At 36.8% G+C, this 16,337-nt stretch overlaps 1 protein-coding gene across 1 annotated transcript; it reads left to right on the top strand.

Moving 5' to 3' along the window:
- Positions 1-10,959: 10,959 nt before the first annotated feature.
- LOC103461953 (C5a anaphylatoxin chemotactic receptor 1) lies at positions 10,960-13,475 on the top strand. Its single transcript, XM_008404366.3, has 3 exons — positions 10,960-11,111; positions 11,632-11,780; positions 12,027-13,475. Exons 2-3 carry the CDS (start codon positions 11,676-11,678, stop codon positions 12,960-12,962), a joined length of 1,041 nt encoding a protein of 346 aa, XP_008402588.2. The 5' UTR covers positions 10,960-11,111; positions 11,632-11,675; the 3' UTR covers positions 12,963-13,475.
- Positions 13,476-16,337: the final 2,862 nt, after the last annotated feature.

Here is a 16,337-nt window from a genome sequence, read left to right as displayed (position 1 = left end):
TCGCTATGATGTTGGATACCTAAAATGCTGCGTTAGCTTAATGCCAGATGTAGCACAAGCCACACCTTCCAAAAATGGCCACTTTTATCTTGAAACAGAATAGTTTTCTAAAGGTCTTGAGAATCATCAACATGTCTTGTTTTGTTTTGTTTTGTTTTGTTTTGTTTTGTTTTGTTTTGTTTTGTTTTGTTTTGTTTTGTTTTGTTTTGTTTTGTTTTGTTTTGTTTTGTTTTGTCTTCGGCAAATAGTTTACTGGCCAGCAGTGTTTTTTTTGTTTTGTTTTTTTTTTAGTTCTGTGTTGTTTTTACCAGGGAACTCTCGCATGAAATGTACTTTTCCCTGGTCCCTTTTTAATGATTGATTTATTACGCCTGACCTTAACTGTGGTAATTGAAAGCTGTTTTAAATGTTGCTCTAGGTTCTTCTGTGAGTTGTTGCTGTGCTGTAGAAGTAATTTAGTGGGAAAGCCACTCCTGCGACGGTTCACCACCTTTTCCAGACTAATATGTCAATGACATTGTTTCTGATGTGCTTTCAAGCTTTCTTTTTTTAAGTTAGGTGAAATGTGGTGCCTTTTGATATTTTCTTAGCCTACTTCCTGTTGTCAGGCCATTAACCTGACCTGGGTGTTGCTAGAGAAACTGGTCCAAATAAATGTAACTAACCACAATCAATACACGATTTCAGATGATTTCCTATGCGAATATATAAACCTATATCTTCACATAGGGTCAGGTTGAATTAGCTTTTTCACCATAATTCACAAAAGCATGATATAAAAATTACTTTTTAAATTTCTTTACAATGTAAAAATTTCTCTCTTAAATTTGTAAGATTTGGATGTGACAGAAAAATCAAAAGAAAAAAAAAAGATGGTGTAAGTGAGAAAATATTTTGTGACAACTTTGATTGATTGGGAACAATAATCAGGTGGCGTTCTCCTTGGAAATCTGCTTCAAATTTGGCACATTTCTTAGTTTTTATTCCTTTATTATTTTCTCAGAAATGTTGCTATTCGACCAACTTAAGAAGGAAAACCAACATAGAAACATTTTCAGGTCAGAACAAGTCTCTATAGATTACTGATTGTCTATTATCTTTTTCTATCCTATTGACAGTTTTTTTTATTACTTTCTCATAAACTGTGAAACTATCTAAATGTTTTTTTCAGAAATTGCACCAATAATAAATACATATTAGTATAATAATAATAAATAATTCTTTCAACAATTTATTTGATATCAGATTTTGAAAACGGGTTAATAGAAGTTAGGTCAAGTTGAAGAAACAATCAAATTAAATCCAGTCTTATGAGAAGTTGCCTTTATTTATCTGGTGTGTTCATTATACAGTGGAAACATGTAGGAAAGAGTCGATGGCCATCCTTGAATTTGGTGTGAAAATATGCCCCAAAATACCCTAGAGCACAATTCAAACTGATTAAATGATTTTTTTTTATTCACGATCAAGTACAGGCCCTTTGAACCCAAACATTTAGCTTCTTGTGGTTTGACAGTCATTCCAGTGACTTTTAACAAATTCCCAGCAGACAGATGTGTTGCTTTTAGAGAAGGTCTGACTTTTCTAGCACTGCACTGATGTCATGTTCTTCACTGAGATGCTGTGATCTTTACACCCAAGCTGGATCACACTTCTCAACATTCAAAGAGTCCTGAAGTGAGTGATTCCAAAAATGTTTTATGTAGAAATGGCAAAAGCTACTGTGCTGTGAAGAAATGCTTGGGCTCCTGTGCTAAATCTGCCAGTAGTCTCAGAGATATAGGATCATGATCTTGATGTAGCATTAAATTTAAATGAGACACAGAAGTTAAATAATGTGACTTACAAACACAGTAAGTCATGCCGTTTCTACGATTTAATAAACTGGATGAGTTGGAGGTTCAGGTCAATGAATCCCATTGAGAATAAGCCTCACAGAGAAATCATCTCTACCAAACCTCGAATTTCCAAACGGAAAACACTTCAGAATAAAAGGAGGAGATAATATTTTAATATTTCTATCCATGTTTCTGTAAACTCTCTGTCCGTAGTTTCTTTCATATAGTAATAACACATTTCAGGTTTTATCGATTGGAAGGCTGCTTGACCAGCAGAAGAGATTAGAAGAAATTGAGTTTTCCACAGAGCTTTGAAAACAGCATTAAAATTCAAGCTGATGTACAGCACTTTGACTGAGTTGCATTTTACCAAAGCATATCATGGAGGTTTTATAAAGATCACAGAAATTTCTCATGAGGTCCATGTACCTCATGAATACAGAACTAAAGAGCGCTGATGGAAAAGAGGTGGATAATCAGTGATTATTTCCAGAATAGAATAGAATAGAATAGAATAGAATAGAATAGAATAGAATAGAATAGAATATCTTTCATTATCTCTCATGGGGATATATATATATATATAAGTATTGCAAGGTAAAACATGAAATATTTGGGACTGGACTAATATTTCAGAATAGAGAGTTTGGTTTCTACCATCCAACTTGTTCTATTCCATGATGTGGCTTTTCTTACCTGGCAAATGAAACAGTTCAGTTACAACACTGGCCTCCTCACTATTTTAATGCTAACCAGCCCAAAACAGATATACAAATTTTGCATGTAGACGTGAAGCTAAAGATTCAGTTTCTGAAGTGGGGGGTATGTCTTTGTTGTGAGACGGGGCAAGAAAACACAAGCTGTGTTAACTCAAACTGAAAGTTTGTAGTTTGTCTCCTGAAATGTGTTTCCTTGACGAGAACAGCAAAAGAGCAACAGTTAATTGATGCCGACATTTTTTTTTTCCTTCAAACATGAGTCAAATGAATCCTAATCATTGTGTGCTACACTGCATTCATGTTCCTGTCTTAAAGATGTTTTTTTCAAAGATTAAACATGGCCCACTTTATCCCCACCAGACAACGACTTTGACTGTTATAATTTAGGATTAATAATTAATGCTTCTGTACTCCATTTTCTTTCTGGCACAACTACATAGACAGAAATATTTTATTTTATTTTATGCAAACAGCTCCTCTATCTCCTTTTGTGCATTAAAATGGGTGATTTTTATTTTTTTTTCAGAACCCTCCTCAATTGCTGGCACCCCTGGGAAGGATGTGCAAAAATACTTCTAATGAATGAATCTTTTATTGCGGCAGCACAAATGCACACTGAAAAATTTAGGGACATCCAACCTTTAATTTGAGAAAAAAATATTCAATGGGGGGGGAAAAAAATCTCTTGTTAAAAATAATTGTGTTTAACAAGACAACCCGCGAAACATCAATTGGCACCTCTAACAATTCCTAAATAAAAATAGAGAGAATACATCTGGGTATAAATAAGATTGAAACAGAGGGCTGCTGTTCAAAATGGGAAAGACAAAAGAACATACATTCAGTTTTGGCAGATGGGCGTAAACCTTCCTGCATCCATGACTGCAAGCCATCTGGAAGCCTCATAATCTGGTTTAAACACGAAGGATTCCCCTGCAACACATCAATGCAGTTTTTGCATCTTTGCTGCCCCTGAAAGATAAAACAGTAGATCTCTCTTTAATGTATTGTCGTGGTTTTCCTTCTACCACTTCTGACCCCTCGTTTTCCGTATTTGCTGCTTGCAAAGCCCCACACTCTCACTGGGAGTGCTGTCGTTTCTGTGGCCATGCACAGTTAGTCATTAAAGTCTGGGCTGCACTTAGATATTGGCGTGGAGAGATGATGAAAATGGCTGAAGAGTGGATATCAATTATAGGTCAGGAAATGGCAAAAGACACAGGTCATGCCCCCGTAGGTCCGGTGGAGGATCTATGATGCTGTGGGCTGGTTTTTATTCTTAAGACCATGGCATCCTTGGTGGACTGCATAATGCAATAGCACAACAGCTGTTTGAGCTTTTGTGCTAAAAAAAAGTAGCACAAATAAAATTCTGAAAATTGAAAATGGCTCCTTATTTCATTTTTCATAGGGTTAATGCTCAATCAATCAATCCAGTTTATTTGTCTGCCGTTGTATGCCGTTCAATGTCCTTTACATCACATACACACAAAATCACAGAACACACAACTGAAGCATTACATTTTGTCAAGTGCCATCGTTACACATCAAAATGTTAATTAACGTTTCATTTATGATGTTTCAAAAGCAACTCTAAACAGGTGGGTTTCTAGTCTAGATTAGAGGAACTCAGTGATCCAAAACGAATGAACAAATCAACACAGAAATGGTTCTCCAGCTCAACATTATCCTCACTCCTTGTGTATCTCAGCTTTTGGAGCTAAATACTATAAGTCTGTCTAAGTCTGTTTTCAGACCTTGTTAGTTACCCTTGATTAAAAATGATTCACTTTCACGTTTTCATTGTTACTCACATGGATATGAAGGACCCATTTCTTACCAAGCAACCTATTTATTGAACATTATGACTTAGACCTGAGATGAACCGGTTCTCTGTTTGACAGTTATGGGAGTGTCACCTGTGGGGATTTTGAACGAGACCCTTTTCCACTAAATGACTAGAGGATGCTCTGCAATCCCCATTGCAAATCTAAGATGGCAAGTTGTCCTGAATCAAACTGCCCCGCTCTGTTTGTTGTGGTAGCAGAGTCATAGTGATCCTCTTCTCAGAAGGAAGGTGCCTCCCCTTCCTTTTATTCGCCACCCTTGTACTCATCAGTTCATCCTGAGCAACGACAGCGGCGGCATTAGATATGCCACGCTGCACACTTTACCTTCATACAACGCGTTTTTTTTTCTTTCTTTCTTCTTCGTCTTTTCAGTCTGACCCAGTGAACCTCTGTCATGCCGTACCCATTACATTCCTGCTTGTGTGCCGAAGAGGAAGCATGAATCAATGACATAGAATTGAAAAGGGAAAACACTGAAAGTACACAACGAGGCGGGGAATAAGCCCAGTTGCTGCAGGGGACCCCCCCTCTTCATGTTCTGGAAATTCACAGCATTTAAAGCAAAAGCACTTTTTTTTTCTTTTTTTTTTCTTCTTCTGACTGCGATGCTGGACTGGAGCTCGAAAGCACAAAGAGTTTGTTTTCCATGTTAAAGGGTGGGCACCGTCGTTTTAGGTCGAAAGCAGAAAACGGGTCTTAATCACCTGATTTCCTTCAGAGGAAGAGATGAGATATTAAAGAAGCGTTTCATAACCTCTCATACTTTCAGGCCTTTATGAGCGATTACGAAGGAAATCAGAATTGAAAGCCCCTCTGACTGTTTATTCACAAGAAACAAAGAAAAAAAAAGTAAATCTCTCTGTGCTTCTCATGCTCTGCAGAGATCCGTTTCCACGTGGGCCTCTGTTTTCCTGTCATACGTGGGATATGCATGAGGCCCGACAGACATACAGCTGATACGATCAGATATCATTTCCAGCTCTCGATGGCGTCATCCTCCCTTGATCTCTCTCTTTCTCTCTGCAAAATGAAACATGTGTTGCGCCACTGGGAAAATTTCACACAAACCCAGCAGACTCGCCGTCTGACACTACTCAGAAGACACGTGTTTGCTCTTTGTGCTTTGTTATGTTTTCGTAGACTAAAAGCAGCAATCGTTTCACATTATGCGATGGACTCCTGCTCTTACACAGAAACACACTGACATTTGTTTCCCCCAATCAAAAGTCCTGGGTCTAAAATTAGCTGATTTAAAGGAAACGTGGGTGAAGCGTCAGAAGCGGAAAGACCAACGCTGGTTAAGATTTAATTCCACAAACCACTTTAAATATACACACAGACCTCTTAACTCTTTGTGTACTGAAATTATTGCACCATATCTATTGTGAAAAGGCAGCAGAACTAGATGCTGTAAACAACAAACAAAGTATTGAGGGGCCTTTCATTTCATTAGAACTGTATTTTCTTAAAATGAACAGAAGTTTTTATTTCAACTTCAGGTTCTTAAGCTGGAAAACAGCTGCTCCCATTTCGTGGTTTTGGTTAATAACAATTAGAAAGGATTTTTTTTTTTCAAGCTTTGTAGGTGATTTCCATCAAGTTCTAACTGCTCGTTACACTGTATAATCTTACATTTTTAGGGAAACTAAACTGGTGGAGGGAAAAGAACAAGAACTGTCAGGCCTAAAAGAAACTATAGTCCACAAAACTTGTCTGAAAGTCTCTTGTTTCAGAAGAAAATGGGAAAACCCAGCAAGTGACCAGTGAAGCACTACAGAAAGCTCTCCTGAGTTAAAGGAATCATGTCAAGATTTATGAAATCAAAAATGGAGAATCATTTTTTTATTGGACAAACTTTATTAGTCTTGTAAGTTTTACAATTTGGCTAAAGAAACATGAGCAAATTAAGTGTCTAAACATACAACTTGCCTCATTTCCCCCAACTATTTCGGCTTTAACCCTTGTAATGGTTTATGATTTGGTAAATACTCCTACTTCAGCTCTTCTGTTTCTTTTTTGTGTGTGTGCTCTGTCTTTTCAGACCTCTGGTCGGTCGTGGCAGATGATTGTTTGCTGGAGGTTTCTTCTTGTTAAAGGGACGTTTTTCCTCTCCGCTGTCACTACATGCGTGCTTTGTACGGGGGATTGCTGTAGAGTCAACGACACAACTCAACCACTGGTGGGTCTCCTTGAATAGGGAACAAATTTTAAAAATAAAATAAATTTGACAGCACTGTTAAATAATTAGAATCAGTATAATTGGATTGAAGTGACTTTTTTTGTTGAAGATGACGTGTTCTGAATTGGAGCAATGTAAATACGCTTAATTGAATTTAATTAAAGGCACGATCAAAGTGTGAGACGGAAGAAGAAGGAGAAACAAAATCCAAGAGAGTAAACGTTACCAATATGTAGTGAACACAAACCCACAGAGCTGATCTCTAACACAGAATTGTTTTCACCAAATCTCTCTAAAATATAATCGAACAACCAACAATTTCTCATCATAAATCGATGCTATCCTGGAATCTTCAAAGTATCAATGTTTTTATGACTTTAGTGTGTTATGCTCAGATGTCTGCGAATATAATTACAAATAAATGTATTTGATTAAATTAAGATTGTGTTAGACTGAAATCCAAACATGCATTTCATTAAATATTATTACATATGAACACCTTTATTATGAAAAGGCCTTATAAGGATAGTTTGTTTACATGCTCAGATTCTCCTGGAGTCTAAAGAACACGGCAGGAAAACAACAGAATCAGTTCTGTCTGCCTGCCACAAAGTGATGATCGCTGTTCTCCAAAGTTCGCCTCTGATTGGTTGGTCAGGCCCTCTTGGCAACTTTTTTCCACAGAAACTGCCAATTCTCCTCCTGACCGCTGCGTTTTAAGAAACACAAACAGAACCCAGGAACTAGAAGTCTGAATGGCTTGCAACATTGTGTTGTAATAAATGTTTTTAATTACATCATACACAGGGCCACATTTGTCAAACGTTGTGTAAAATTTCAGCAAAAGCTTTGTTTTGTGTTTCCTTAAATTGATTCCGAGTCCAAAGTGAGGAACTTTGAGGAAACCATAAGCGCAAACACAATGAGTAACCAGAAGTGTATTCCTTTCCAAGTGACCAATTCTAAGTTGCAAAACATTTCTGTCTGGACCACAAAGTCTCTGTGATGGTTTGAGAAGCTGATAGATAAAAGGCGATTCCATATTCCTAAACCATGAAAACCACTTTTTATTTACCGTTTTATTAGCTTAGATATTACTTTAGCTTCATTCAGAAAAACAGTTTCCTGTAGCAGAGTAGGATTATGACTATATTTCTTTTTCTATTTGCGTATTTTGTCATTTTTAATGCTAATTAGTAGGTAATAGAGAGCTGACATTAGTATAACTAATGAGAAAATACATTCTTGGTTATCATTAACACATAAAGATAAAATGAAATTCCCTTATGTTTTTTCTAATATGTGTGGTCTTTGTGATGTCTAATAACTTTTACTCTTGGAAATTTACAGTATTGCTTATATTTATCATATAAATTGTTTAAAGGGAAGGTGAAAACTTTATCCTTTTCAACTGATTTTTGATTTCGTGACAATATCTACCATATGATAGCTTAGCCTAGTTTATAAGTGCTACAAATTCTACGATTTTATATGTTTCAAAATACAAAAACAAAGTTAATTGAATCCCACAGAACCCAAATCAGTTAGTGTAGTATTTAGAGCTTTTTGTTCATAAAAGAAGATTTGATAGCTTTATTTTTTTACAAGGAAAAAGTCTCAAAATAACTTTACATTTTCTAAATAATATTGAAAAAGCTTTTAAAAAAATAAAAAAAGATTTTGCATATTTAAGGAGACATTTTTGTGTTTGTTTTTTTCCCTACATTTTCAAAATAAAACACAGGATTGATTTATCCTTACTTGCAATGCAATTTGATCAGCTAAAAATATTAAAAAATTTCAGCCAACACATACGGTAACTATAACAAATCCAATCTATTCTATTGTCAGCATTATCATACAAATAAATATCATTCCTGATGACAACACATAATACAGTGATGAATATATTTGACAATTATTTAGTCATCTTTAAAGTTATACCTCTGTTTTCGAATCAAAAAGCTACATAATAATTTCAAATCCTTGCAATATAATTCATTGTTTTTTTTTTACCCTTAATTCTTTTTAGATCAAAATCAGCAGATTTCTGAATCCTTTTTTGTCTTATAAGAAATAAAATTGAATAAGGTCTACAAATAAAAATATTTGTTTGCAACCTTTATTTTGCTTCCCTAATCTGGATCTGGAACAAAACATTTTCCTTTCAGCTTACTAAATAAGCAATATCGCCATCTATTGTTGTGAGGAAGCTACTGCATCCGCTTGTAAAAACGGTATTGCTTTGTAATCACAGCGAAAAGTGAGGGTGAAGAAGTTATCAAACGTTTTTGCTGCTAATGGGCTTTAGGGTTCAATTTTGTAAATCATAATTTTTAAAAGGTCACATATTGTATTGCTTGCAGGTGTTTGGACTTTCTGAAGCAAAGTAAAAATAATTCGAAAGTGAGTTTTGATCTTACGTCAAACCCAAAGCGGCCACTAGTTGCCGCTTTGGGTTTGAGGTAAAGCAGACAGTAGTTTGTTTTATGCATAGGTACCTAGCTAGTTAACATTTGAGCAAATACCTGATGAAAAGCCTGAGAAAATATTCAATCATTCTGATCAGTCAGTTTATTTTACTTACATTGTATTCATTAAATCATCGTATGCCCAGAGCTGCCTAATGTCAACTGAGACATTTGAGACAAAGTTTGATGGTCCAGAATTTGGACTGAATTCTCCTCCTTTAGTTTTGCTCTGATTTTTATTTGCATGGTTGACTAAGAAAGAAACTTTATTTTTGAAGCACTCGTGACTTTGAAGATAAGTGTTTGGGTTTGGTCATCCAATAAATAAAAATAATAATAATAATAATTTCACATTTTAAAAAAATAATAAATCTGGTTAATGATTCTTTCCTTATTTTTTTAATGATTGATAATTCAGGATTGCTTTCTTTGGAAAATGTTATAAATTGATGAATGACTTTTCAAAATATAATATGAGTTTGATAAAAATAAATAAAAATAAAAAACTCTGAGCATAACAAACAAAAGATATGGCAATATGGCACTACATTTGTTTAATCTGTGTTGTACCAGTTCATCCTTAACAATAATTAGTTTTAAATTGAGTTCAGTCAGGTTTATATAAATTAATTCAACTTGAATTAGGTCTTTTTCACTCATCATTCACTGGCAAGCGTATGCATCCTCTGATTTTTCTGTCCTCTTTTCTATGTTCACATGAACTGTATTTTACAGTGTTTAAATGATCAAAATACCTGCCCTCATTCACAAATTTGAATGCTGTTGTCAGCATTCAAATTTATGAAAACAATGCTGAAACTTTGCACAGTGGTTTACGGAAGTGCTTAACAAGAAAAAAGTTTTCTCATGCACACCGGATATCGTGTTAGCATCTCGTGGACGCCAGAATAGTAGCCAATCAGGAAACGTCCACAAACTCAGACTACTAAAGAATGGTTGTAGAAGAATATCTAATTTAGTTTATACACAAAAATATATCTGATAAAGACATACGAAAACCAGGTGAACTATATCTCTTGCCTAATTTCAAATTATCCTCTTGTGCTCTGGTGAGTACGAGCCATGTCCCTCTAGACTCCACAATAAACAAATAAAACTGCGATAAAGAAATCAGCATCAGGTAGGCATTCAGCATATGTCAGCTGGTGGTCAGACCAGATACTTGCATGCTAAAGCTCTTTGGAAAGCAGGAAGTTGTGCTGCATTGATCAATATCTGTTATCAGTAGTTTTGTGACACCAACACAGCAAATATTGTGAAAGACAGCAAGAAAACAAAGAAAAGGAAATGGAATCAAACACATAAAGTCAAATACAAATTGATATTTTGAATGAGCAGGCAAAGTACTGCTCTTACATCCTACTACAACTACTGCAAATAATATATAACAAAACATTCTGTGTGAAAACCTAACTTTCAGTCACTGCATGACTGTGTCATAAAAGTGCATTGTGACTGATGTGTGACCTTCATAGTGACATTTGCATGTAAAATGTTATATATTTGCTTATAGAAACCTCCCTGAATACATCCCTTTCAACGGATCAGGTTTATGCAGAACCGTGAAGAGATCATCACTTAGGCTTCTGAAAACTGAAATATAACGCTGTCAGAGAGCAAAAACGTTGCACTTTACTTCAAATGCAGATTTACATACGGCTAGAAACCTAAAGGTAAAACTTTGTTGCTTTTCACTTAAGATTTTATAACCCTGTGATGGACACATTTGTTCACTGAGCCATTTTATGCCCAAATGCATGTTTGCTCAACAAAAGCATCGGATAAAAGTTGTTTGAACTGAGAGCAAATGGCTTTTACGCTCTAAATGTTAAAACTGTTTGTCTCTTTTGCAGATATGATTGGAAGTAGAAATGAATGTTGCAATCACACACAGGAAAGAGAGAGCAAGAGAGAGAGAGTGGAAGAGAGAGAGAGAGAGTGAGAGAGAGAGTGAGAGATGTTAAAAGAGCAAGCAGGAACTCCCTCTCCTAGGTGTTGCTCCATTTCTTCCACACTTGAGGAACATTGAAAAGGTAAGCAACCGACTCTTTAATTAAGTACATAGCTTTTATTCCCCAGGTTGTAAATTGCCTTTAATTGACGTTAGTTACTGTGGATTCTAGGGGGAAAAACTTGTTATGATCTTGTAATCTCAGATGCAACTTTGCTGCAGGTAAAGATAAAGTGTTCATTAACACGGGAGTCATTGCATGCAGCTACTCACAAACAGGTCTGAATGCAGGTTTGTGCAGAACCCTCAGGCTTCTTAAATGTACTACTGACAGATTCCTTTCACTTTAATCACTTGTGTGGCTATACCTACTGTGTGCAGTTGTAAATTAATAATATATCACTGTGAGAAAAAAAAATACAAAATTTTGGGTCATATACTATTTGAGGCTATACAAGTATAGTATAGCTGTTCTTGTACAAGACAGAAGAGGATGACAGAAAGGAAGTAGGTGGTTTCAGTCTGGTTTGAGTTGAGGACATCAGCTTTTTCTTCATTTTAGACAACATATGTGCAATCGTTCTCTTCTTGTGTCTTTGCAGAATCGAGGACAGGTGTGTATTTTTTCAAGCTCCACATCACCTCCATGGCTGACAAAAACACAACACAGACCCCTGCTAACTCCAGCAGCCAATTGCAGGACGACGCTTCCAGGGGAATCCAAATTACAGTCACTCTGCTTATTTTCCTGGTAAGAAATGTTCCACTTGAAATTATTTACAAACTGCACGACTAAAAATGCTTCAGCTATGATCTTTTATTTCCTTTGAGTTTCAGGGATGAAAAATGCACTAGGTTGTGCTCACTGGCTGACTGTGTCTGTTATATTTATGATGAAAACTGTTTGATGGGCGAAAGCCGAAGAGAAATCAGGCAGTAACGTGTTATGTTTAATTGGAAAATCTAAATCTCTTCCTACGCTGTTTGGCTCCCATAGGTGGGCGTGCCACTGAATGGGTTGGTGGTCTGGGCACTTGGACTACGGGGTCGGCGTCACCTGGTGCGCAGAGGAAGCACAGAGGAAACGCGTGCTGCCAGCAGCTTCAGAGTCTACGTCCTGAACCTGGCCATGGCTGACCTTATCTTGCTCCTGCGGACTCCTCTCATGGTTGGCTTCATCGTTAACAAGTACAGTTGGCCATTTGGAAAGGAATTCTGTCACCTGGTAATGTTCCTGCGATGTTTTGGGCTGTACGCCTCCGCTTTCCTCCTTTGTGCTGTGGCTCTGGAGCGTTGCTTGTGTCTACTCAGGCCCGTGTGGGCTCGACTGAAACGACCCTCCTGGGCTGTTCCTCTGGTATGTGGAGTCCTGTGGCTGATGGCCTTCATCTTTTCTGTCCCCTACATTTACTTTGCTGAACTGAAGAACGTAACCGGCACATACCATTGCGTGGAGAGCGGAAATTTTAATCTAGGATTGTTTCTGACAGAAACAATAGCTGGCTTCATATTGCCTCTCATGGTATTCGTGGCAAGTAACTTGGCTGTTTTGCTCACCATTAACAAAGCCATGCCTTCAACACCGAGTGGCACAACGCCATCGATGGCACGCAAGATGACCAGGATGTACCATGTGCTCTTTTCCACCATGGTCCTCTTTCTCACCTGCTGGGTGCCCTACTTTGTCTGTCGTTTCGTGCAAGCCCTGGCAGAGAACGACACTGCATTGCACTATTCAGCAACGAAGGCCGTATATATCTCGCTGTTTCTGGTGTACATCAAGAGTGCTCTTAATCCTGTGCTGTACGTGTTTGCTGCCAGAGGCCTGGGCCGTGCCATCAAAAATTCACTCGTCTCAACAATTGAAAAACTTTTCAATGAGGAATCCTACGAGTCCATACGAAGGAAGTCACTCAAGAGCTCCCAGATCTAATCCAGATGTTTAGAAATGTTTTGAAATAATACTCATTGACAACCTCATCCATTCATTTTCTATCCACTCTGAGGAGGGGCTTTAGTAGCCAAGGGGCAAGAGAAAGGGTCCACCCTGGGCAGGTCACCAGAACCACACATGACAACAATGTTAAACTCAAGAGCAGTTTAGAGTGACTGATTAACCTAATCGCTATTTTTGGACGTTGAGAGGCCACCAAAATACCTGGAGTGAAGTCTACAAAGAAAGGGCATTTTTGAGCCCAGGACTTTCTGTGAAGCTTTGGTTGATGTTTTTTTTTTTTTTTAAGCTTTATTGTCCTCCCCTTCGACTCTTCCTGCTTCCCCCAATATAAACATTGTAAATAAAATCTAAGGAATGTTACTGTGAAGCACTTTATGTCAATGTTTTTCAATGTGCATATGAGACAGAGAAACATGTTTTTATGAATGTATAAAATGTATTTTGAAATTGTGTGTTTTTGAACCTATTAATAAAGATTGTTTTGTTGCAGTTTTTTGTTGTTGGTATTTAACGTACATGTGATGCAAGTAAAAAGATTTAAATACCCACAAAATTTTTCCACACTCTAACTACACACTTAGTGCTTTTGATTGGGACTTTATATTCCAGATTATAACAAAGTAGTTTGTAATTGTGCAAACTGTTTTGTTACAATAGTTTTTACAAATAAAAATCAAATAAGTAGGACACTCCAATTAAAATTCCCCCTCCCCAGTTTAAATGGAGTTTAGATAAAATGCAAAAAATTGGAGTTTAGAGGGTTTTATTATATTTGCAAGGCATTTCATGGAAAGGCACCACCATATTATACATTATTTATATAATATACAATAGTATATGTTTAATATTCTTTAGCGTTAAGGATCAAATTAGATTTTTTTTTTAATGAGCATATTTGTTAACTAATGGTAAATTCCTCTCACAATCATATTCTACATCAGTCAAAAGTTGTTAAGGTCTTTTTCACGCTAACAGAGAAGTGAAAATATATTAATCCATCCTCCACGTCTGTATAGATGCAGCAAAAGAAACAACTTGCAGATTTTAACAAACGAAAACGCTGGGTGCAGACCCAGCGTTTCCTTTTGTTAAAATCTACAGCAGCCTTTCTCAAGTTTAGGAGTTTAAGCAATTAATTTCAAAACTCAGTATTGCCAAATCATTTCCCTGAACTAAATGACTTCTCTTTTAGTCTGCTTCTGCTGAATACTGAATCTGCTGCATCTTCATTATTCTTTCTATATATTTAGATTGACTGGAAACAAATTTTACCAAAGAACATGGCATCATATAAATATACCAAATACATTTCAACTAAAAGGCAGCCCGATCTGACTAGAGGAAAAAATATAAAAAATTTAAAAAAAAATTTAAATAAAAAAGACGCAACAGCATGTTTAAGTGTGCACATCTCTAAATACTTTCTTAAAACGCCTTTTTGTTCTACTTTAGCTTTCGGCCTTGAGGTATGCAGCCACCTCTAACTGCAAGCTCTGGTTGTAGCAGAGATGGACAAGAAGCTGAGTAAAGAGATCTGGTGGATCTCCTCTTGAATGTAAACGAAACAAATTAAATTATTTTTGATTTCAGGAGAAACAGGGTTAGATCAAACCCTATTTCCACCATGGGAGAAGAAATGGAGGTGGTTGAGGAATAAAAATACCTCAGTGTTCATCTGGACAACAGACTGGACTGGAGATTCAACAGTGACACGCCTATAAGAGGGAACATAGCAGACTTTCATTACTGAGCAAGTTTAGATTCTTAAAGTCTTGCAGCAATATGCTGCTTATATTCTGTTGTGGAGATTGCACTTTCTTCTCCATCATCTGTTGGGTAGCGGCATCAGAGCCAGGGAATAAAGCAGCAATCTGATTTAAAAAAAAAAAAAGGCTGGTTTTATTCTGGGGATTTCTGTGGAAGCTCTGGAGATGATGATGCAAAGAGCAATTCTTCATAAAAACCATAAAAATTAAAAACCCTGAAAATCCTCTACATGAAACTGTTTTACAACAATGGTGTCTTCAGTCTGAGGGTTCTTCAGATTCACTGTAATACATAGAGCTACATCAGCTACTTTCTGCCCAGAGCCATCAGCATCTGAGTCATAAAGGACAACATAGTTTTCTCAGGCTGTGCCACATTTTTCAACAAGACTTCTGTATTACCGCTGTTCAGACATAAAGAGGATAAAAAGCGAGTTGTCACATGTGGATCTAACCAGCATAAGTTTGAAATTGTTGCAACTCCTTCAGTGTTACTGTAAAGTCCTTTGCAGGCCCCTGACCAGATTCTGTATTGTATTTTTATTAGTTATTTAGAAAGATCCAATTGTAATACAGTTCTTGATGTTCCACATTTTCTCCAGATATTGATGATCATCTTAATTATGATATATACATATTTCTCTAGATTCTTTTTTGTAACCTTCTCCTGACTTATACCTTTGTACCATGAGGCCCTTTGGATGCTTTGCAATCTCTTTGTAACTATAAGATGAAATGGAGTAAATGTGAAAAAAAAACTGACACTTTAGCTATGATTTATCAGAGTCTCTATAGCTGATGACAAATGTGTTCACAGCAAGACAGAATGCAAAATTAATACATAAGGTGGACCAATAAAGATTCAAACAGGTTATTGTAGCTTTAATATTCTTTTTAAACATCCCCCTCAAACATACCTGCTTGTTTTTCGACTGAACTTTATACATCACATTAAAGTCAATTATCTCTCATGTTCTTGTGTTTTATTGCACCGCAAACAGCTGGCGTTTTGACAGAAGTGTGTAGACTTTTTAATGTTCTCTGTGTTTGATCCTTTTCTCCTCTGCTTGTACTCAAATTCCTGATTTTCAAGATCTTCTGGATAAATCCCTTTGGCTGTTATCCGATCTGTGTTGGTGAGGATTACAGGGGATTTGCAGCAACAGCCCCATGGCATTGGAGCACTCTTCAATTGAGAAGAAAGTGTGACTTCCACGTGAATCTTTTTGTCAGCCTTGCTTTTGATGATTGGAGATTTCCTCCAGGTTGGATTTATTTTTTGAGATGACTTGTCAGGAATAAAGCAAAAGGACTTATGGAATAGCTGCCAGGGGTGTGTCTTTTCATCAGAGGACACATTCCTGCCTGTGTTCAGGCTTGCAGGAGGCTGGGGCGTGATTAGACATTAATTCATGATGCATCTTGCCTGCAGGTTCGTGACACTCGGAAAAGACATGGAGGCAAAAGTACCAAAGTCGATGTCTTGCCTCAAGGAAAACGGTTGTATGGATTCCAACCAGCATCACATCACATCACTGTGCTGGAATGCAGTTGTGCTTAAAAGGAAGTGATACCATAGTATAAC

This window comes from Poecilia reticulata, chromosome 3, assembly GCF_904066995.2.
Source record: "Poecilia reticulata chromosome 3, P_reticulata-male-v2, whole genome shotgun sequence".
Lineage (NCBI taxonomy): Eukaryota > Metazoa > Chordata > Actinopteri > Cyprinodontiformes > Poeciliidae > Poecilia > Poecilia reticulata.
Note: the sequence above shows the minus strand (reverse complement) of the source record. Positions and strands in the feature narration are given on the sequence as shown.